Here is a 22274-nt window from a genome sequence, read left to right on the forward strand (position 1 = left end):
TTCTTCCCCAGAGTATTCATTAGCTGACTAACTCACCTCGCTGGGATTAGAGCTATCTTTGATCCTGCTGTAGTTTAGGAGACATGGCTGCATGCCACATAGCATGTCTAATTTAGATTTGCTTTGCATGCTGTGGCACGGAACCTGTGGCACGGCAGCAGCCTCTCCACCACACTGTTGTGGACCCCCCTGGGAGCCTGCTGTGAAGAAAGCAGCAGCTCCCTGCTGCAGTCAGGGAGGAACAAAACAAGTCTTTTTTTCCCTTCTTTGTGGGAGGTTCCACGGAAAGAATTCTTTGGTGCTTTTTATTCTAATGATCTCCAAGTGCAGCCTCACTACTTGATTTGCGGTTACTGCACATGAGAGATCTAACCCAGCCACAAGGAGCTCGACGAGCTAAGCTGCACCTAGAAGTCATGGCAGGCAGGTGGCCTTTCCTGGACAACTACAGCAGGGCCTGGGGAGCGTTTCTGTACCCAGAAGCTTTAATCGTCAGCAAAGCATAATTAGGGCCTGAACTGGATGAAGTGTGGAACAAGGCAAAACCAGTAGGTGGAGTGTAAGGAAGGCCATCAGGGTGGGAAGTGCTGGCCTGGCAGGATGCTGTGGGTCTGCACTGTCCTGACACCCGTTGAGGATCTTGGGATGTGAGAATTACCAGTGAGGTAGAAAACAGCGAGCAGCACCGGAGGGTTTGCACGAGTTGCTTGCAGGGTGCCTGTGCAAACCACAGCTATGCTGGTGCTTTATTTCCTTCTGCAGATATTATGGGCTGCCGCGCGCCGGCCTCACGGCAGGGCAGCCCGTCTGAGGGGTTTTTCGACTGCCTGCTCTGGAATATCTTCAAGGGCTTGAGGACTTGCCAACAATTCACCTCTCCCATTGCATACCTGTCTTTAATTGCAAACAGGACAGGCCGTGACACAACATTGGCGGGTTAAAGTTTCCATCCCCCCAGCCACACGGTCCCAAATCCCACGTGCCACCAATTTGCCCTCTAGCTTGGAAAGGCTTGTCCTCTGTGCAGGCATCTGACCCCGCACGTCTCTTCCTCCCGCCCGGGGCTGCATTTCCTCTCGTGGTGGATGCAGCTGGCTGTAGCTGGGAGAGGCGAGCCCAACCTCACATATTCATAACGCTGTCGATTTACAAGTCCTTGCCAACCTGGGAACGCGCTGAACAGCATTGACGGCGCGGGTGCCAGACGCGTGGGAGAAGTGAGGAGGGAGGGGGCTGCGATGCTGCGTCCCAGGAGGAGACATGCAAGATGCCTGCAGTTTGTCTGCAGCTGGGAGCAGGGAAATGGGTAAAGAAGGTTGAAACTCTTCTTGCCTTATGGGGACAGGGACTTTCCCCCTTGGCTTTTTGGGGGCTCTTTGTCAGTGTGTGTTTTCCCCATTGGTAAATGAGGTGACACGAAAAGGAGGTGCTGGGGAGGAAGGGGTGACTGAGGAACTAAGCACACCGAAGGGAAGAGCTATGTTGGAAATTATAATGAAAAATCATAATTTTCTGTGCAAAAGGGGAATCCAGGCAAGAAGTAACTCCCTTTCAGACTATTTTAGTAGAGGCTTGGCAGTGACTCAGATGGCAAGCACTGTTTTCAAAGAAAGGGGGGAGCTATGGTTAACTCTTCAAACACGGTTGCCTTGGTTTCCCCTTTCAGATTCAACTGGAGCACTGAAATTGCTGGTAGCATCTGTGGAGCTGGTGCCTGGGCCCTTGCTGACCCAGAGCTCCTTCCCGAAAAGCCCAGCATGCCAGGGCAGCCATGACACGACACTCTTCCAAAGCAAGTAGCAGGTTTAGTTGGGGTATAATCTGTTTGCAAGGCCAGTAGTGTTTGCTTAACTGCTTCTGGCAACGTTGACTGGAACACTGTGACCTCCCTGCTGAAGATCATATGCTGTGATGAGTGAAAAATCAAGTTTATTGCAGAATCCTAGACTACCAGCAGAAACCTGAAGCTTTAACATGCTCTAAACCACTGTTGCTGTTACTGAGATTTAAACAGAAATCATCTCTCTCCGGATTTATGTTTGCTATTTGATCTCCAGGGACATGTTTTTCAAGCTTCTAGTATTTGCTTAAAACTGAAAGTCATACCTGGATTTCTTACCCTTCTATTTTGGCTGCATAATTTTACCGTTGAGCTTCATTATACTAGGTGAAACTCAACCCTTGCTAGTCAAAAGTCAGCATTCGCAAGCCACTGGTACAGTGGGTCCAAGCATTTGCCCTGGCTGAGAACCAGAATCTGCCTATGACATCCCAGGAGCTCCAGCTGTGAACTTGGCATGAGCAAGGCTTTGCCTGCCAGCCTAGTATCTAGTCCACATGAAAGGTTTGTGACTCCATTACTCCCTACTCTTTTTAGCTTCAAATGGTGAAGACCCACATGTCTAAAATGCTGGAGAAAATTTCTCTCCCAACTCTCCCAAGTTCACAGTTGTGACAGAGTTTGTCAGGGCAGTGAGTTGGACCAACTAATAGATGAGTTTTTAGGAATACAAATCCTTGCTTGAGCCTTGCTTATGAGCACAAGTGTCTCTTGCTACAGTGGCTTGCTCTCAATCGCAGGATTTATATCTGGCTTTGAGAGCCAAGCACAAGCCTTCACGTTGCCCTAAAGCACAGCCCATGGTCTGAGTGCCCAGGTTCCTCCCCATCCTGGGCGACCCCGCAGAGCTCTGCTGGGCTGGCCTGGCCCGGGATGCTCCAAGCTCACCAAGATGCCAAAACACAGCTCCTGCGGTCTTTCTTGCAGAAGCTGGCAACTGGAGAAGCTGCGTGCGCTGCAGAGACCTTTCCAAACCCTGCTTGCTTTTTTGCAGGGAACACAAAACCACCCGAGGAACCAGCATGGGGTTTGGCCCCAGGTAGAAGCACATCGTTGGAGGCTGAACACCCGCAGCGGGACCACGGTGGCAGGCTCGACTCCTGCAGCAGAGGCCAGCAGCAGCGGTGTCCCGCGCCACAGTGCGAGGGGAGAGTGCCACCCCCTGGGTAGCCAGCACAGGGCTGCTGCAAGGAGCATGACCCGCCGAAGCGCAGGGGCTAGTTAGCAGTTTGGGCCAGGTCCGACTTGGGTTGACCCAGTCCTCAGCCTATCCTGCCAACTATGATGGAGCCAAGGGGAGATTTGCCTGCAAACTCTTTCACCTTCAACCTGCCTGAGCACCACCCGCTTTGGGAGTGGCCCAGGAGCACCTCCGCTTCCCTCTTGGACATCCTCCTCTATCCACCACACCAGGTACTCTCAGAAATCCACTTAGAATTAATATTGGCTTAATTTTTTCAGAGTGCCATCTTTAGACCCAGCCAGGTGCCCGATTATTGTTGCTCCCCCTGCATGTGCTCTCGCCCTCTTCAGCCCTGTCTTCTCCCCCAGCTTGAAATGAGCCCATGCATGCCAAGTCCAGAGAGATCTTGAATGTACAAAGCCTACTTAAGAGCCCTTCAGGATGGGCAGGTTTCTGAACACAAGAACTGCTTCTGCCCTCAACGGAAAAGACCAAACAGCCCTTGAAGCATTTTGGGCAGCCTTGAGAGAGACGTGCACCGAGGAATAAACAAATCCTATCCTTCACACCTGCCTGAAGACACAAGTAAGCTGCTTCCCAGGCACATTTGAGATTTGTGAAGGCTACTGTAGAAACTACGCTTAGGTCAAAGCTTTCCTTAGGTCAAAGCTTTCCTTAAGTCAAAGAAAAGCCAGTTACAGCCTCTACGGGATGAACGTGTCAGCATTGCAAGCCAAAGCCTGGAGGACACCTTTAACCTGGGTGATCTGCCAGCGAAAGGAACAGCAGCTGACTGCTCTAGGAAGAGAGATGTTGGGGAAAAGGGATTTTTTCAGCATTCCTCCTGCAAGGCCACCCCAGCTCAACACCAGGTTTGCCTCCTACATTTGTAAAGCTACATTTGTTCTTCCACGTTTTAGGTGTGCGACAGCTGCATTTTCCCTTGGAATGAGGCTTATTAAAACTCTGACTGGGCAAGAAAACCCAGTTAGTGTCTCCTGAAACCAGGGGAACATCTTCTAGGCTTGCTGCTAAGGCCTTGACTAAGATCTTCTCCTGATATGCTTCAGCTAGGAACTTAGAAAAAGCAAACCTGTAAAACAAGGTAGTAGTAGTAGTATTGTAGTTCAGAAGCGGTGGATTGGTCTTAAAAGGAGAAATATATAGCTATATCTTATTTTTCTAAGTAGAAAAATGAAGCATTTAATTATTTGCAAACAGACTTTAATAAAGTTCCTGTAGAACCACTTTTGCCAGAGCAAACATATCAAACCCTTTGATTGTTTCCCATACTAGCTGAAATGCACACAGAATCTTTTGTTTGTAGAAAAATCACTTTTCAAGGGATGCCAATTTTGAAGTTACGCAGCTGAAGAGCTGCTCCTTTCTTTCTTCTCTAGTGCCTTGGCCACCGCTGCTTCTCCAAGAACTCTTCTAGCGAAAGGCAGGGGAGAGCTCCACTTTAGATTAAAAAACATTCAGTTTTTTGGAAAGCCTTCCCCAGAGACCTGGCAAAAGCACCACTACAGTAGGTAGTTCTCCTCCCGCCCTTGGAAAGGGGCTCTCTTTAAAGCCTAACACGTTAGGAGGGATTATAGGATTAAATAGCTCCTAAAGGCTGGAGACCCACTTCTAGAAGACTCCCAGTAACTGTTTATTTCAAGGACAGTAATGCTGCAGTGAAAATGCACAACGCTTTCACGAGCCTCGGAGTTAGTACATCCAGAGATGCACAGAAGGCTGATCAGCTCCCTGGACACCCACGCAGGGAAGCCACAAGCGTTTTTGGTAGAAGCAAATGCTCTATTCAGTTAATTAGCTTTAGGTATGAAAAAGTTCAGATTAAGAAGAGGAGGTCGCTTTGACATTGCTCTGCAGGCAGTCACTACTCATGAAATGATCTTCACTTCAGGCTTGGACTCTTCCAGGGCTCTCAGTTCATCATCCACTTCAGAACTCCAGTAAATGTCGTACAAACTACACACAAACAAAAAGGCAAGCTGGTTTAGTGAGCATCCTCCCGTGAAGGAAAGCACAGAAGGCCACCATGGGAAGACCACACAACACGAAAGGCCCTGTCTAGGTTCGACAGTCTGACCCAACAGCCAGAAACATGCCTTACAACTCCCTCCCCAGGACCACCTTCTCCTGGTCCTTGGGCCCCACGGACCAAAGCAGATCAAGACACTGCGGTCACATCACTTGGAAGGGACAAGGAGCGTTTTGCAGCATGCAGATGGCATTTGACCCCCCTCGGGTGCAACTCCCAGAGAGCCAGCGCTCCCGGCACTCTCCCCGCAGCCCCCTCACTCGCTGGAGCTCACAACCTGCCAGGGGCAACGCAAGCAGGACCACAAACACCCCTCACATTAAATGCTTCATGTGGCAGCTGGGGTTCCTCAAGGCTTCACAGAGCTTCCTGATGCCTTCATCTCCCAGATGGTTGTAGCTCAGGTCCAGCTCGGTAAGGCACGGGTTGGTAGTCATGACAGTGGCGAGGGTCGCACAGCAGGCTGCCGTGAGATTGCAGTTACCCAGCCTGGGGAGGAGAGAGAGGCCAGTGCAGTCAGCGATGGCTCCAGAGACCAGCCCACCAGCCCGCACCCGGGCAGCAGGCACGGACATCCCTGGCATAGATCAGAGATCCCCATTAGGCTGCCATCTCCGAGACGTCAGCAGGGGCTGGTCCCTGGTCTTCCCACCGAGACAGCTGTCCACATGGTGACTGCTGAACACCTGAAAGTCCTCCCGGAAGATTAACAGTGTATGGCTACAGGGGGAGAAGGAACCCTAAGAAGATATACCCAACTTACAACGTCATGCATAATCTTCTCTTTGGATTAAACTGATCATAAATCATCTCTGAAGTTTATTACTTGAAACTTGCGACCACCTCTCTAAAAAGGGTAACTGAGGCCTCTCAGCTGGGAGCCAAGTAGCTTTAACTGGTCAGCAAACATATCTTTCTGGGCAGAGACGTCAAGTCTCACTGATGTCTCGCATGACTCATCTGCTTAACTCACTCACTGTGAGTCTTGGGCATCGGAGCACAGCTCCGGCTTCTCTCCGATGGCAAGGAGGAGGCAAGCACAGCGCCCTGAGCATCACACAGGCCGCAGCCACACCAGTCCAGAGCTCAGTGCCCACCTGGGAAGGGAACAGGCAGACGGGGAAGGCGAGTCCCACCATAGGGCTGGAGGTGATGCTCCAGCTGGCCTCCTGATTGTGCCAGCACCCACAGAGACTACAGAGAGCAGGAGGCAACTAGCAAATTCAGGCAGGCTTGAGAACTAACACGCCAAACCTGGACCAGCAGTTCCTCCATCTCAGGGTCCCACCTGAGACAGGCCCTGTGGGCGAGTTCAGAGAAGGGCACAAGAAGCTCTACAGTGAGCAGCTCGCAGCACAAGGCAAGAGCCCTCCAGCCTCCCCACACTTTGCTTTAGATACTGAAGGTATGCTGCATCATGAACTTTCAGTTCTGCACCTGGGAGAGTGCCCATGGACGGCTATGAACGCACTGTCACGAGAAGACAGCCTTGTGAGAGACCATGAGTGACAGGATACATGGAAGCACTTGTGGCTTCCATTTACTTGCTAGTGGACTAGTTAAATATCACTTTGTGGCGTGAATTGTTTCACGTGAGCAAAAAAATACCACCCTACCATCTAACGCTATCTTCCGCTCTCTGAATGCCATTCGTGCAAGGGTAACACAGCAAGACAGAAGAAACTTCCGAGGGTGCACCTTACCATAGGGACTGAATGTTGCAGTTGGGGTGCAGCAGCCCTTCACATATGACTTCAACACCTGCATCTCCCAACTTGTTCTCGCCTATGTACAGTACTTTCAAGTGCTTGTTCACACTCAAAGTCGAGCTGACAGCCTTGCAGCAAGCAGTCGTGAGCCCACACTCCCTAATCCTGCAAGGCAAAAGTGACATGAGATCCAGGTGGGGGATCTAGAGAGTATCAGGCACTGTTCACCTCTTCACATTTGCTTCACAGGAGCCCAGAGAGTGGGACCAGAGGAACCAAAGCCTTCCCACAACCACTGTTCTCCTCTCAACGCCCTGTCTGCTCAATCCTTCCTCAGTAGCACCTCCCACTCTTTCTATTTGGGATGTCTGCCTCAGAGTGTGCACCTAGGAAAGGCACCTGCCCGTCAAGCACAGGAATGACCAGAGACAAAGCGTGCTGCTCTCACCGTCACTCTCAGATCCACCGGGCACTCCCGAGACACCTCATCAACTCCCAGGGCAGGGAAGAACCCAGCTGGGGGCAGGAGCTGAACTTGCCATGTAGGAAAGTCCGAGTGATGCTTGTTCAAGTTCTATGGGCGAGAACCAGACCATCCCAGCCTAAAAGTTAATGCTGTCAGCAGAGAGGATGCTGAGCATGGTTTATGTCATTCTTTTGGCTCGTCAATGACAGAGCTTGGATCCTGTGGGAAACCTGAGATACCTATCACAGCACTCATTTCACTGCTATGTGAGGCCTTTCAAACTTCAAAAGCCTCTTAGCTGCCATTTGTTGCATGATAAAATACATTAGACAGAAGCTCTGCAGGTGATGCTTGGGCTCCTGTTGCTTATAATAGGATAACTATGGGGCACATCTTCAAAGTGTCTACGAGTTCAGAAATACAAATCCCTTTAGCTCTGTAAGCCTAAACCCTTTAAGTAACAGCCGGCACGAGTTGTTCGTGGAACCATTGCAACTGAGGATCTATCTGGTGGGCATTACTTCACCTACATCTTCCTTCAGTGAGGTCTCCAAGGAAGGCTGTGGACATGTGAAACTTGACAGCAGCTCACCATAGCTCCTGGAGTTTAGATTTGGGATCCTTGAGTGCTTGACACAGCATTTCCATCCCTGAGTCTCTCAGGTTATTGTCTATCAGACTTATCTCTGTGAGGGTCTCTTTTGTGCTGATGAGTCTGGAGAGATCTTTACAGCTAGCAGTTGTGAGATCACAGTCCCATAACCTGCAGGGAAGAACAAAATATTATTTTCCGCCAACAATGACTTAAATTAGAAAACACAATCCTATTTTAGCATTCTGAATTTCTAGTTACATCATCTCATTTTCTTCTATCCTTTACAAAAGCCATTCATACATCACACCACACAGCTTTCTCCTCACTTTCCATCTACTGCACCAAAAGCTCTATTTGTAGCACAAAAAAGAAATAGGAACATGCAGTTCAGGCAGATAGATAACTCAACGGGAAGCTGAGACAATGCCATCAGAGATTCCCATTCACTCTCTCTCCCCAGAATCTGATCCACGCCGGTTCAGGGCGGTCCTGCTCGGCCGTGGTGTCCTCCACCGAGTTCTGAGAAGTACCTAATCTGCAGCAGAGACGTTCTCGTTTCACTAGGGGGTGTAACAGAGAAACTTCCCGCTGAGGAGCAAAGCAGCAGCACAAGGTAGGTAGCTCAGGGGCTCCAGGAGGGATTTAAGTAACCTCTGCCTACCCTTACCAGAGCTTCTGGATTTTGCAGTTAGGATGCATCAGCCCTTGGCACAGCAGAGCCAGACCGGAGTCCCCGATCTTGTTATCCCCAACGGAGAGATCTACCAGCGACGACTTGCTACTGAGAACAGCACTGATCTCCCGACAGCTATCGCTGGTTATGCCACAGTTCTCCAGGCTGCCGAAAAAAGCACAGTTGGAGTTGCTCCAGTCCCGCTGTGGCAGATACACCCCAACACCCCCAGTTCAGACTGAGAAGGGTCTATGGGCTGGTGCCCTGCTGCAAACCAGTGCAGCTCAGCTGGGCATTGCTAGACCCTGCAAGGCTCAGAGATGATACAGGTATCCTGGATGGGCTCTGGGTGAGGCAACGCACCACTCCTGCACGCCACATGACTGCAGGGCACTTTTACTCTGACCCACCTGCTCACATCCCTTATCACAAGGATCAGTTTTGCCAAACTCCCCCTTTATATCGACTGTCCTCTTCCGGAGGGACTTTTGGCTGTACCACACAGCAAGACCCTGGCAGCCAACCCCTGCTGAAGCACAGGGGCAAGAAAAAACGAATCGTGCCTCTCCCCTAAATCCCTTCAGGGGCTTTACCCCCGATACGAGGCCAAATCCAGCATCTCCACTTTGAAGTAAAGGAGGGATATGAATATACTCAGCTGCTGGTAATTCAGGGGTAAGACCTGGTGCTACTGAGGGGATTGCTCCTCTGCTCTGAGATACTGGCGAGCAGCCACACTTCGTAATTGCAGGTTTAACTTGGGATACGTGCTTACGCTGTACCAGCAGGAGTAAGAGTGAGCTCAGTATCACAGGCCACATAAAAGACCAAAACCCCCAAACCTGAGAGCCCCAGACATTTTCTTGCAGTTTCCAGTTACAGAAATCTGAGCCAGCAAAAAATATGTCCTAAACTTCAAGCATTCCTGAGAATCAGTTTTCCTGCCTTATAGATGGTACAACTAGCAGCAGGACTAGTTGCAGTTAGAGATGACCAGCTCTTCCTTACTGTAGTAACTCTAGGTTGCAGCTTGCCTCCACCAGTCCCCGGCACAGCTGCTTCACAGCTGTATCTCCCAGCGTGTTGTTACTCAGGCTGAGCTCCTTCAGGGTGGGCTTGCTTTGCAGAGCAGCATTGAGAGCTTCCACAATATCAGCTGTGAGCTCGCAATACTCCAGCCTGCAAGAAGGAAAGAAGTCCAGGGGAAAAACAACCACCTTCACCACGTCCTGCTACCTGCAAGACATTGGCTGGGCAAAGCGTGTATTATCATCCAGGGCAGAAAACATGCCAACAATGAGTTGAGACCAGGCAACGCAGATAATCATAAGAGGTTTTAACAGCATCTCCCTGCTCATTTCAGGAAGTGTAAATTCTTAAGCTAGACCCTAGGGGACCGCAGCAAGACTAATTACCCACCCCAGTTTTACACTAGTCCTCTGTTAAACCAATGCACAGGCTGCCTTAGAACACACAGCGTGAGTTTTGCATTGCAACACATCACACAGCTTCACCACCGAGCCTTCCCAGGAGGAGCTGGGGACTGCCAATGGACCTGGGTCCTGCTCAGCCATAAAACAAGAACCAAGGGCAGCAGAATCAGACTTTCCCTGGATGTCTGAGAGGTCCTGCATTAACAGCCACCACTGCCAGGAGGGCTAAACAAAGCCTATGGGAACAGACACCCACTCACAAACCCATGAGACTTACTAGCATGAATAAGCATGAGACAATTTCAGGTAAAACAGGAAGAAATCCACATCTGGTGACAAAACTCCTGCTTGCCTCAAGGGAAAGACAAGCATGACCCACCTGATGACCAGAAAAGCCCAGTGCCTACTTACTGCAGCTTCTGCAGCTTACAGTTGGGGTTCATCATCCCTTGACACAGCACCTTCACTCCAGCAGTTCCCAGTTTGTTGTCACCGACATGCAGCTCCGTCAGGGATGGCTGTGCACTGAGGACGGAGCGGAGAGTCTCACAGCTGGCACTCGTCAGATTGCAGTTCTGCAGCCTGGAGGAGAAAGACCACCAGGGTGAGGGACAGGCAGCCCCAGCATTACAGAGGCTCTTCTCAGAGAGGTGCATCTGCTGAGGCAGGAGCTTGGAAATGACACCGTGGCACCGACACTGCGTAATCCTCTACACAGCAGTATGTCCAGGCTAGTGCTGCTATTTTACAGGTGTGCCAAAACATTTTATCAGCTCCTATCACAGCTGTAGCACAAACAACAGCTCCCATGCTTCCTTCAATGTAATCGCTCACAAACACTTCTAGCAGAAGAAGGAGCCACCTGACGTTAAGGAACACCGCAGCTGCTTTATAGAAGTGTTTTAATCATCACAAGACTTATCCCAGAGACAAAGCAATGGTATCTTACGATTTCTTGCCCCCTCTGGAAATGTGATCTGGAATAGCTAAAAGTAAAAATCTCATCCAACTTGGCTTATATCCCTGGATATAATTTTGAAGTTTAATGTTATACTACAACAGGATCTATGAAGCTGATCCTTCAGCACTCAGGCTAGGAGAAGTAGCACAGAAACCATGCTAGTATCGCTATGGGATGGTTAGGGTTATCAGACAAGACTTCCTGGCAATGGAGGGGTGTTGTGCCTGGTGGTACTACATTTTAGTTGGGTTTGGTTGCTCTTTCATTCCCTAAGGCACCTTACTTGAACCTCAAAAGTGGATAATTTTGTTTCTACAGAACTGAAACAGCCTAATCCAGGCTGTTAACTTGGAGCATCTGGAGAATTCTGAAGCTTAGCTCAGACTCTGAAGAATTACTAGTGTTAGTCTTCCAGTAGAGAGTATCACAGTTATTCCTTGAAGGCCCGTCAGAAAGTTGCAGTTTGATTAGCTTCACAGTCAACTTTCCCTCTATTTGTCAGTGAGTCCTCATTGCAGGGGGCGTAGGGACTCTGAAGCAGGCATACTGATCTAAAAGGCAAATGACTTTCAAAAGGTAGTGTCATGAAGGTCCTAGACCCACCTCAGGAGCCAGAGGACCTTCAGAAAAGATGCCGGAGAGAGAAGGCAGCATCTCTTTGAGGGTCACTGAGGAGCAGGGGCAGCAGCCGCTGGCTTTGACTAGAGCTCCTGCACCGTGGTTGCTGAGTGAAGCCCCCTGATGCTATAACAGGGTGCTGGTGCCTCTGCAAAACGCGCTGTCTTGAACTAAGGTGGTCCTGCCCAACTGAGAAAACAAGGCCTGAGGCAGAGCCAGTCTGGTAACGCGCAGAAAGACAGACAGCTCCTAAAACGCCAAGGCTCATGAGAACACCCTTTTGCTTGGCTCCTAGAGAAAGGAGCGAGCAAACTGGACCAGATGCTAAATGCTGTGCTCACAACTGGCAGAAGAACCCTCCGAAAAATGCATTTGGGAAAAAGTCAGGTACATGCTGACGGCAGAGTGGGGCCCTCTGTGGTCGCCCTTTTGTTTAAACCGGCCTAAACAGATAATCCAGCTGCCTAGGCTGGGGCAACATCTGCTACCTTTTCCAAAGAAAGTCTTCAGAAAGCCTTTGTTTCACAGGGAAAACCCTACCTGTCCTTCCCTCGGTGCTGGAAGACAAAGGAAGACTGACTGATGATCAGAAGTCTTCCAATAAATATACCACTTAGATAAAAACTTGTGGGGTTTTCCAACCATCTGACCTAAGCAACTGCTGAGGTGCATCGGCTCTTACTACTATCACATACTAGCTTGCCTCATGATTTCACCAGCAGCAGACTGCAAGCCTGTTAGAGCAAGACAATTAACTGGGTTTTACCATAACTTCTGTAGGCTACAGCTTGGCATCAGCAAGCCTCTACACAGGTGTTCAATGCCTGCATCTCCCAGTTCGTTGTTGTTCAGCTTCAGCTCCGTGAGGGCAGGATTCGTATGGATGATGGAGGAGAGATCCTCACAGTTACTGCTGGAGAGATTGCAGTCATCCAGCCTGAAAGAGGAGAGAAGGAGCACTTTAGCCCCCTGGGTTGCTCTATTCTCCCTGGATGGGGCATTCCCTGTGAAAGCAAAGTGGGCGATTTACTCCTCCGCAGTCCCTGGGATGCCCCCGTTAAGTATGTGCGCAGTCTGTTGGGCGACACGTGGCCCAAGCCAAGACGCACCCCTTCTGCAGGGCTGCAGTACAGGAGGGGCTGGTGGCAGGTCACCAAGCCACAGACCTCCCCTGTGCTGCGCAGAAGAGGGCACGTGACTCAAGTCATCCCCCTCTTGGCAGAGCTTCAGCTGGAGATGTGCCTGCATTGCAACATTGAGAGCGACAAACTACCTGGTGTCTGAAGCCATGTCTAACCAGAGGCCAGCTTACAGGCTGTCAGACTGGTTCTGCACTGGGACCAGCCAAGCTGGGTCTTCAGCCAGCCCCAGAGACACCCACAGGCAGTCTGGTCTCTCGTGGGTGACACCAGCCCGTCTGCACAGTCTCTCTCCAGCATGACTCTCAGTGGACAAACTGGGAGTTTGCAGTGTGGCAGTGCCTTCTCCCACTGGACATGAGCATTTTTCTAGTTGTTGATGGGGTGGAATGGAATTGGAAGGAGTGCCAAGGCAAGAACCAGGGGCCCAGGACAGGCAGGGAGGTGTACAGGGAGGCAGAAAAGACATGGGGCAAAAGGAAGGTGTCAGGTAGAACCCCACAGCCCCAGGCAGAGCCACAGCCAGGACTGTCAAAAGTTGCCTGGCCACTTCCCCTTAGACAGCACTACGAAAACTGAGGTCTGGGAGGCTTCTCCTTCTCTCCCTGAGGCAAGAAGACTTGGCCCCCAACAGGATCGTGTTCAACACTGATTACCACTCCCTGCTGCAGCAGCACAGGAGACAAGCATCCCACAAAGCTCGCCTGCAAAAAGCTCCTCTGTGAAACAAAAGCAAGCCCCCTTCCCCCTGCCTGGCCTCCTCCAAGCCATCGCTGGCTTCATGCGGCCATCCCCTCCAGCCCAAGCAAGACAGAGACAGTCCACGGGGTGAGAATTCCCAACCAGTAGCAGGGGAAGAGCGTGGGAAGGAGCAACTCTTCTGAACCCTGTCCTGCAACTTACACTCCAGGAGATGGTTCCCTCACACTGGTTTGCTCAACGCACAAGGCAGGTACATTTGAAAGCCAAGCGAGGATTAAAAGCTGATGGCGCGTGGCTTGTGCATGACTGAAATAACAGTTACTTGACAGCATCTGACCTGCAGCCCAGAGATGTGCAACCTACACAGGGAGATGTCTTCCCTCTCCTGAGGGAGAAAGAGGAAGGCAGGATTACCAAAACGGAGGTCAAATGTTTCGATAACCACACTACTGAGCTGAGGTCTACAGCACACCGTAGAACAAGGGCAGCATACTGCATGCTAAAAGATGCTTGTCTGTGGTTGAAAAAACTTTGCAAGAGGGTGGGGTTTCCCCCCCACCCTTTAAATTAACTTTCTGGATAAAACCAGGTAAAATCATTCCTGTTACCGTGCAATTTCCAAGTCATAGGTCAACAGTTCTGCAGCTGAAAAACACGGGAGAGAAACACAACAGTTCCTACTCAGAAGAGATGATACAGAACTAGTTACTACCTGATGGTTTTGCAGGATTTCATTGTGGACACAAGTTCAGCCCACCTAGATGGGCTCATCTCCTCACACTGGATGTCAAGCTCCATTTTGACAGTTGAGATCAGACCTGAAAATGGAAAAAATTATTTAAAAATCCAACTTATTTGTTTTACTGACTGAGAAATAACAAGCCCCTTCAAACCACCCCCAGCTCTCAGCCACGAGTTACACTGTGCAAAGAGGACGGATTGTGTTTTCCCAACACCAGCTTGCTGCAAGCACCAGTACAAGCCTCTGGGACCCTCCTCCTCAAGGCAAAAGCACACGGATCTTGGAGAGATATGGCAACAGCTTGTTATCTGAAGGCTGCTTGCACAAGAGGGAGATGCTCCCCTTCCCCCTCCAAGGGAGCTTACCCAGAACGAGCTTTTTAGAGGCACTGGTGGCACTCTTACTATTGCACTGCTGAGCCCCGCAGCCGCTGAGCATGGAACACCTGACTGATTGTGGGACCTCAACCCACGCTTAAAATTAGGGTATTGTTGAGAGAATGAAGAAGATGAGCATGAGAAGTGCCTGGGCTCAGATTAACAATCCTGCAGGCCACGTGTCTGTGTGCAAGAGGTGGAACCCTGGCAGGTGAGAGAAGGGCTCCTGCATGACCTGACAGCCAAAGGTCGCCCTGGTCAGGCGAGCCCAAATACAGAGAAATTGGTAAGCAGGAGTTGAGGTTTTTTTTTTCTTTTGCTGGACAGCCAAACTGCTTTTCTGACCTGACCTAAACACAGCCCCTTACAGAGCAGCTCCAGACAAGCACGCACAGAACTAAGCCAAGGCCAAGAGCTGAGCTGCAAGGGGCAGCGTGAAAGGCAGCACTCTGGGAGGTGGCGAAGCACAGCCCTGGTGTCTTGGCCTTGCTAGCATGACTGAGACTACTGTAAAAAAAAAAATATATATATATAATCCCTTGAGCTACCACATTGGAATGTGAACAGTAAAAAAAAAAAAAAAAATAAAAAAAAAAAATGACGTGGTAAAAAGCAGCGCTGGCCCCAACAGTGGAAAAAAGTGACGGAGCAGCCCAAAGGGAACCCCCGGCAGAATTCAGCAAACGCCTCCCCACCTCCCTCGCTCTATTTCCCCCCGTTTTCCTTCTCAGAGCAAAAAAGGGCCGTTTCCCGCCCCCCAGGGCTGCACCGTCCAGCAGGCTGAGGGGGTCCCCGTCCCCAAGCCCCGGCCCGGTCCTACCCCTACCCCCGCCGCCGCTCCGCGCCTGCCCGGCCGCCCGCCGCCGCTCTCCCCGCTCCCGCCGCCGCTCTCCCCGCCAGCGCCCCCGGCACCGCCACCCGCCCCCCCCGCCCCACCGCGGCCCCGCCGCGGCCCCGCGCCTGTCCGCAGCTCCTACCGCCGCCACCCCACCGCGCAGCCGCCGCCGCCCGCCCCGCCCCTCGGCCCTGCCCCGCCCCCGGCTCCGCCCCTTCCCACGCCCTCGGCCCCGCCCCCTCCCCGGAGCGCAGCGGGGCGGGGTCTGGCCGCTTCTTCCCTCTTCCTCACCCTTTTTTTTCCTTTTCTTCCCTGTTTTCCTCTTTCTCTCCCCTTTTCTTTCTCTTCCCCCTCTCTCCCTTTTCTCCTGCCCTCTCTTTCCCCCTTCTTACCTTTCCCTTTCTTCCTTTGTCCTGACTTCTCCCTGCTTCCCTCTTCTCCCCCCTTTTCCTCCCTTCTTCTCCCCTTTCCCCTCTTTTTCCTCCCTTCTTTCCCCCCTCCCCACTTCTTCATGTTTCCTCCCTATCCTCTTCCTTCCCTCTTTTTCCTGTGCTTTCCCCACTTCCCTCTTTTCCCTCCCTTCTCCCCACTTTTCCCTGTTTTCTCCCTCCTTCCCTTCCCTCTTTCCCTTCCCTTCCTCCCCTCTTTCTCCCTTCCTTCCTTCTTTTTCCTGTGCTCTTCCTACTTCCCTCTTTCCTCCTTCTCGCTTCTTTCCCCTTCCCTCTTTTCTTCCTTTTCCACCCTTCTGCTCTCTTTTTTTTTCCCTTTTCCCTCCTCTTTCCCTATCTCTTCCCTCCTTTATGTCTTCTCCCCCACTCTTCCTTCTTCCCCTCCTCTTTTTCCTCTCTTTCCCTCCTCCCCTGGTGCCCCTTTTTCCCATCCACCCCTGTCTCCCCCCCCTCCCCCCGGCACGGGAGCACTGGGATATGGAGGAAACAAGACAGGAGAGGGGGGAGTCCCTGTAGCAAGGGGAGGCACAAGGGGTGAGAGGATCGAACAATAAATGGGAAGGTGTCCCATGGGGCTGGGAGGGCAGCCTCTGCCCGTGCTGGGACCTGCCCCATGATGGGGCTGCAGGCAGGTCACCCAGAGGAGAGGCGTCAGGGGGGCTCTTGGCCGAGGGAGACAGGACCCCCCTTGTACTTCCCTGGGCAGGTCAGAACTGAGAACAAACCCAGCCATTCCTCGGTGGTCTCCCTGAATCATATCTTGCCAGTCAGCTGCCTGCAGGGGCCAGCGTGGAGGGCCTGGGGTGTGCCCCCTCTCCAGCCCTTTCACCAGTCCTTCCCATGACGCGGCTTTCGTACTCTACCTCCCTCATTAGCGTGACACGTTGACGAGCAGACGAGCTGCACCTCACCGGCACAAAGGCGTCTCCTCTGAGCTGTTGCAAACGAAGCCGTGGGAGCAATGGAGGACGGGCTCGTTGGAGTTCTGCTGCTGCCACGGCTGTCGCCCTCCCCCATGTCGTCCTCCCTGTGCCACTGCACCCACCAGTGACCGGCGGCTTGCCCGCACGCCCGTCCCACGGCGGGAGCAAGGGTGCCAGTGCCGGCAGGGGCCAGGAGGCGTTCGTCATCGCTCGGCTCGCTTCCTCCTCCAGCTGCCAGCTACTCCCTGTCTCCCTATTGTTTCCCAGTACTTTTAGCCCCAGTAAAATCTCGTCCAGACTATCACAAGACAGAGCGAAGGAAAATTTTGAAGTGCAGAGAGCTTTCTAGGCAACATACTGAGCTGCTTCCCTTTCTCCCCTCCAAAATCATCGCATCTCCCCCAGTTTGTCCCTCCTACAAACACCCCATCCCCCTGGCTCACACAACAGCTCAGCGAAGCACAACTAGCCGTTCCCAACAAAGCAGCCGCTGCAACGCACGGCATTAAAGTCGCTACGCACTCCTCCCCAGTGAGCAGAAGGGAAAGTTTAGGGAGTTTAAGAGCCCAGTTTCGCCGCTGATACGTACCTCGCTCTTCTTGCCGCTCTGCGGGGAGCGAGGAGGGCCGAGCTGACGCCTTCCTGCTGCCGTTACCACGCAACCTCGGCTGTTGTACACATGGTGCCTGCTAGAGGGAGGAGAGCCCTTCAGGGGTTATGATGGCTTTTTTTCCTCCCAGGGCAGCTCTTCAGGGGCTCACGGAGCTGCATCCGTACCCAGTGGTAGCTGTCTCGGCGACGATGCAAACACCCCACAAAACCCGGTGACGACAGAGGTGGCTTTGACTCCTTACCCCTGATTGTGCAGCCACTTGCCAGGGTTTAGCCCAGAGCAAGGGAGTAGTTGCCATTGAAGGATCCATCCAGAAATGAGGCCACCATGGTGCTAAAGCGTGGGTAGAGATGCTGGAGTTTGCAAATAGTTTCTCCGTTCCTCAGGCAAACCCTGTCCCGCCCGGACGGGGAGTGATGCTGAGCACACTACTGGAGTGATGCTGAGCACATCACAGCCTCCCTGCTGCCTCACCTGGGGGTTAACCCCCCTGGCAGGGGCTAGGGCATGGGCAGCCCCCTACTCCTGTGCAAGCTGGATGCTCACGCAGCCTGGAAGGGTACCCCGGGGAACATCCCTGGTCATGCCTCCCTAAAACTGCCTCTTGGCAGCAAGCAGGGCCCCCAGTCGTACCCCTCTTCCTCCCAAACTCCCGCTGGCCCTTCCCCTCCCCGAGGATTACCCCTCCATGGCTCAAGCTGCATCGCACACTAACTGCAGGTTGAAGTAACACACTTTCTCCCCTCATCCTCAACAGCAGGGTTAATAAGTGTTTCAACAGACTGCAAATGAGCCAGGGGCAGACGGCCAGCCCAGTTTTTCCCTCCACAGCTGCTGACGCTGGCAAAGCCCAGCCTTTGTTGCAGCTGAGGTTTCCCCTCACAGTTGCCTTTATTGTCCTTCTTCTGGAGGAGGTGGGGACCAACTGCCAGAAGAGCTCAAAGAGTGAAAACCCACCTTCCTTAGTGCCCAGAAGAGAGCTGAATGCCAGAGGGTGCACCTCTTCCCCATCCCCTCCCAGGAGGGTCATCCACACAAAAGGGTTGCTACAACAGTCCTTGCGCCCCTGGGTCTGACCCAAAACCTGCTAAATCCCAGCTTGGGAACGGCACAAGCTTCTGGCTTCGTTGCTTGCCAGGACGCTCCCTGGCAGGCGGATGGGTGGGGGTGCTGCCACCGGTGAAGGATGTCTCTGCCCTTCTTGCTCTTGGGAAGACCACTAGTGTTAGGAAGCAAGTGAATGCTGGCAAGACATTTGCCATCTGTCTTGGTTTGAAAAAGACAGGTGTCTGTGGAGGAAGGCAGGAGCCTCCCTTGAAATGGAGAGTGCAACCCCCTTCCCTCCAAACTATTATAATTTTGAAATTAACGGGCCTTCAGGCAAAGATATGGGGAATAGGAATAACAGTTCTTTACTAATATATATATATATATAACACAAGGCAGGGAAAAAACAAACAACCCACTGGTTTACACTGACAGAGTCAGGAATACAACCTGACACCCTGTTAGGGTGGCAGTAGCAGTCCGATAAGATGCTGGCTGCAGTCCTCCTGAAGTGATGGGTGTAGTTCCGTGGAAGCAGCAATCAGGTAAAAGAGTCTGGTCTTCCTCCGAAGGTCCAGTGGTCGGCAGGTAGCTCTCGTCCTCTGGAACTCAGGTGGGGGGAAAAGCTCCTCTGGGAATCCAGTGGAAGAAAGGCGGCTAGCGTGTTCAAAATCTCCGTTTTTATTTGGCATGGACTGCTTGGCTCCTTCCCCCCCCCTCCCCGGGCGGAGTATCTCACAATGGGATGGGGAGTCGTGAGGCAGTTCCTTGATGGGCCATTAACAGGAGATAGCCCAGGAGCGAGTTACCGATGGCTCAGGCGATAAGGCATTGTTGTGCCCATTGACAGGAGATAGTCCAGAGGGGGGGAGGCAGGGAGCACCGCCCCACCTGGTCTCAACAGCTCCTGAAGATGGTAATAGAATATATTTTTTTTCTTTTGGCACATTTTACACTGTAACCCAGGACATAATCCACCCCTTATTCTATTACCATCTACACCATACCCAACCCAATGCCCCCTTACAGATACATATATACATATATACACAATGAAACCTTACACAGAGTTCTCACTTAAAATTAGGTCTCCTTGTGGTACACAACGGGTTTCCCCATTTTTCTGCATTACCCACCAAGTGTAACCAGGTCCTTGAGCAAAAACAACCCCACGGAGGGGTGTGCCTTTGCCTGATGTGGGATTAATCCAAACAGTCTTTCCTAACATACCTCTCGTGTGTACCACAGGGACTTTATCTCCGTCCACTGTGTGCAAGGGTCCAGACTGGGCGGGACCAGCTCGATTGATGGACCCTCGGGTATTGACCATCCAGGTGGCCTTTGCTAAGTTCAGTTCCCAATTTTTGAAAGTCCCCCCTCCAAGTGCTTTTAGGGTAGTCTTAAGTAGCCCGTTGCACCGTTCAACTTTCCCGGCAGCTGGTGCATGATAAGGGATATGATATATCCATTCGATTCCATGTTCTCTGGCCCAAGTGCTTATGAGGCTGTTCTTGAAATGTGTCCCGTTGTCTGACTCGATTCTCTCAGGGGTGCCATGTCTCCAAAGAACTTGCTTTTCCAGGCCCAAGATGGTGTTCCGGGCAGTAGCATGAGGCACAGGGTAGGTCTCCAGCCACCCAGTGGTTGCTTCCACCATGGTCAGCACGTAGCGCTTGCCTTGACGGGTTTGGGGAAGAGTGATGTAGTCAATTTGCCAGGCTTCCCCATACCTGTACTTCGACCATCGTCCACCGTACCACAGAGGCTTCACCCGCTTGGCCTGCTTGATTGCAGCGCAGGTCTCACAGTCTTGGATAACCTGGGAGATACTGTTCATGGTTAGATCCACCCCTCGGTCCCGTGCCCATTTATAAGTGGCCTCTCTGCCTTGATGGCCCGAGGCATCATGGGCCCATCGAGCTAAGAACAACTCTCCTTTATGTTGCCAATCTAAGTCTATCTGGGACACCTCTATTTTTGCAGCCTGATCTACCTGTTCATTGTTACGATGTTCTTCGTTAGCCCGACTCCTGGGGACATGAGCATCTACATGACGGACCCTCACAGGTAGCTTCTTTACCCGAGTGGCAATATCTTTCCACTCATCAGCAGCCCAAATTGGTTTTCCCCTACGCTGCCAGTTGGCCTTTTTCCACCTTTCCAGCCAGCCCCACAGAGCATTGGCTACCATCCATGAATCAGTATAAAGGTAGAGCTTTGGCCACTTCTCTCTTTCAGCAATGTCCAGGGCCAGTTGAACGGCTTTGAGTTCAGCAAGTTGACTTGATCCACCTTCTCCTTCAGTAGCTTGTGCGACCTGTCGTGTGGGGCTCCATACGGCTGCTTTCCACTTCCGGTTCATCCCTACGATGCGACAGGAACCGTCAGTGAAAAGAGCATATCGTGTTTCCTCTGCTGGTAGTTGGTTGTACGGTGGAGCTTCTTCAGCCCGCATCACTTGTTCCTGCTCCTCTTCGTCAGTGAGGCCAAAGTCTTCACCTTCCGGCCAGTTCATAATTATCTCCAAAATCCCAGGGCGATTTGGGTTTCCAATACGGGCGCGCTGTGTGATGAGGGCAATCCATTTGCTCCATGTGGCGTCAGTGGCGTGGTGGGTGGAGGGAACCTTTCCTTTAAACATCCACCCCAGCACCGGTAGTCGGGGTGCCAGGAGGAGTTGTGCTTCGGTGCCAATCACTTCCGAGGCAGCTTGGACTCCTTCATAGGCTGCTAGGATTTCCTTCTCTGTGGGAGTGTAGTTGGCCTCAGACCCTCTATAACTTCGACTCCAGAATCCCAGTGGTCGGCCACGAGTCTCTCCAGGCACCTTCTGCCAAAGGCTCCAGGACAAACCATTGTTCCCGGCCGCAGAGTAGAGCACGTTCCTCACCTCTGGTCCCGTCCTGACTGGGCCAAGGGCTAGCGCATGAGCGATCTCCCGCTTGATTTGGGCAAAAGCTTGTTGCTGTTCAGGGCCCCAGTGGAAATTGTTCTTCTTGCGGGTAACCAGGTACAGAGGGCTCACGATCTGGCTGTACTCAGGAATGTGCATTCTCCAAAAACCTATGGCGCCTAGGAAAGCCTGTGTTTCCTTCTTGCTGGTTGGTGGAGACATCGCAGTGATCTTATTAATGACCTCGGTGGGGATCTGACGCCGTCCGTCTTGCCACTTTACCCCCAGGAACTGGATCTCTCGGGCAGGTCCCTTGACTTTGCTCTTCTTGATGGCAAAACCAGCTTCCAGGAGAATCTGGATGATCTTCTCTCCTTTCCCAAATACTTCCTTTGCTGTGTTCCCCCACACAATGATGTCATCGATGTACTGCAGATGTTCCGGAGCTTCACCCTTTTCCAGTGCAGCCTGGATCAGTCCATGGCAGATGGTGGGACTGTGCTTCCACCCCTGGGGCAGTCGGTTCCAGGTGTACTGTACGCCCCTCCAGGTGAAGGCAAACTGAGGCCTACATTCTGCTGCCAGAGGAATGGAGAAAAAAGCATTGGCAATGTCAATAGTGGCATACCACTTTGCTGCCTTGGACTCCAGCTCGTACTGGAGTTCCAGCATGTCCGGCACGGCAGCGCTCAACGGTGGAGTCACTTCATTCAAGCCACGATAGTCCACAGTCAATCTCCATTCTCCGTCAGACTTGCGCACAGGCCAAATGGGGCTGTTGAAGGGTGAGTGGGTCTTGCTGACCACCCCTTGACTCTCCAGCTCGCGGATCATTTTGTGGATGGGGATCACGGCATCTCGATTCGTCCGATACTGCCGGCGGTGCACTGTCGAGGTGGCAATTGGCACTTGTTGCTCTTCCACCTTCAAGAGTCCTACTGCAGATGGGTTTTCTGATAGTCCGGGCAAGGTGTTCAATTGCCTAATGCTCTCTGCCTCCACAGCAGCTATCCCAAATGCCCACCT

General features: G+C 52.1%; 1 protein-coding gene across 1 annotated transcript; it reads right to left on the bottom strand.

Annotated features, from left to right (window-relative positions):
- Nucleotides 1–4225: 4225 nt before the first annotated feature.
- RNH1 (ribonuclease/angiogenin inhibitor 1) lies at nucleotides 4226–15495 on the bottom strand. The gene is made up of 10 exons (XM_086472231.1): nucleotides 15466–15495; nucleotides 14082–14187; nucleotides 12295–12465; nucleotides 10361–10531; nucleotides 9525–9695; nucleotides 8511–8681; nucleotides 7841–8011; nucleotides 6777–6947; nucleotides 5392–5562; nucleotides 4226–5000 (listed from the first exon to the last, which is right to left on the bottom strand). The coding sequence occupies exons 2-10, from the start codon at nucleotides 14165–14167 to the stop codon at nucleotides 4913–4915; spliced, it is 1371 nt and encodes a 456-aa protein (XP_086328357.1). The 5' UTR covers nucleotides 14168–14187; nucleotides 15466–15495; the 3' UTR covers nucleotides 4226–4912.
- Between the last annotated feature and the right edge of the window lie 6779 nt (nucleotides 15496–22274).

Source organism: Leptosomus discolor, chromosome 12, assembly GCF_034619465.1.
Source record: "Leptosomus discolor isolate bLepDis1 chromosome 12, bLepDis1.hap2, whole genome shotgun sequence".
Lineage (NCBI taxonomy): Eukaryota > Metazoa > Chordata > Aves > Leptosomiformes > Leptosomidae > Leptosomus > Leptosomus discolor.

Bases quoted from the DNA above. Each gene is read 5' to 3' on its own strand.
- RNH1 (XM_086472231.1), bottom strand. From the start codon at position 14,167: ATGGAGCTTGACATCCAGTGTGAGGAGATGAGCCCATCTAGGTGGGCT. The intron at 8,682-9,524 runs GTAAGGAAGAGC...TTTTTTCGGCAG, and splicing joins TGCAACCTAGAGTTACTACA to CCTGGAGAACTGTGGCATAA. The intron at 5,563-6,776 runs GTAAGGTGCACC...TCTCCTCCCCAG, and splicing joins TGCAACATTCAGTCCCTATG to GCTGGGTAACTGCAATCTCA.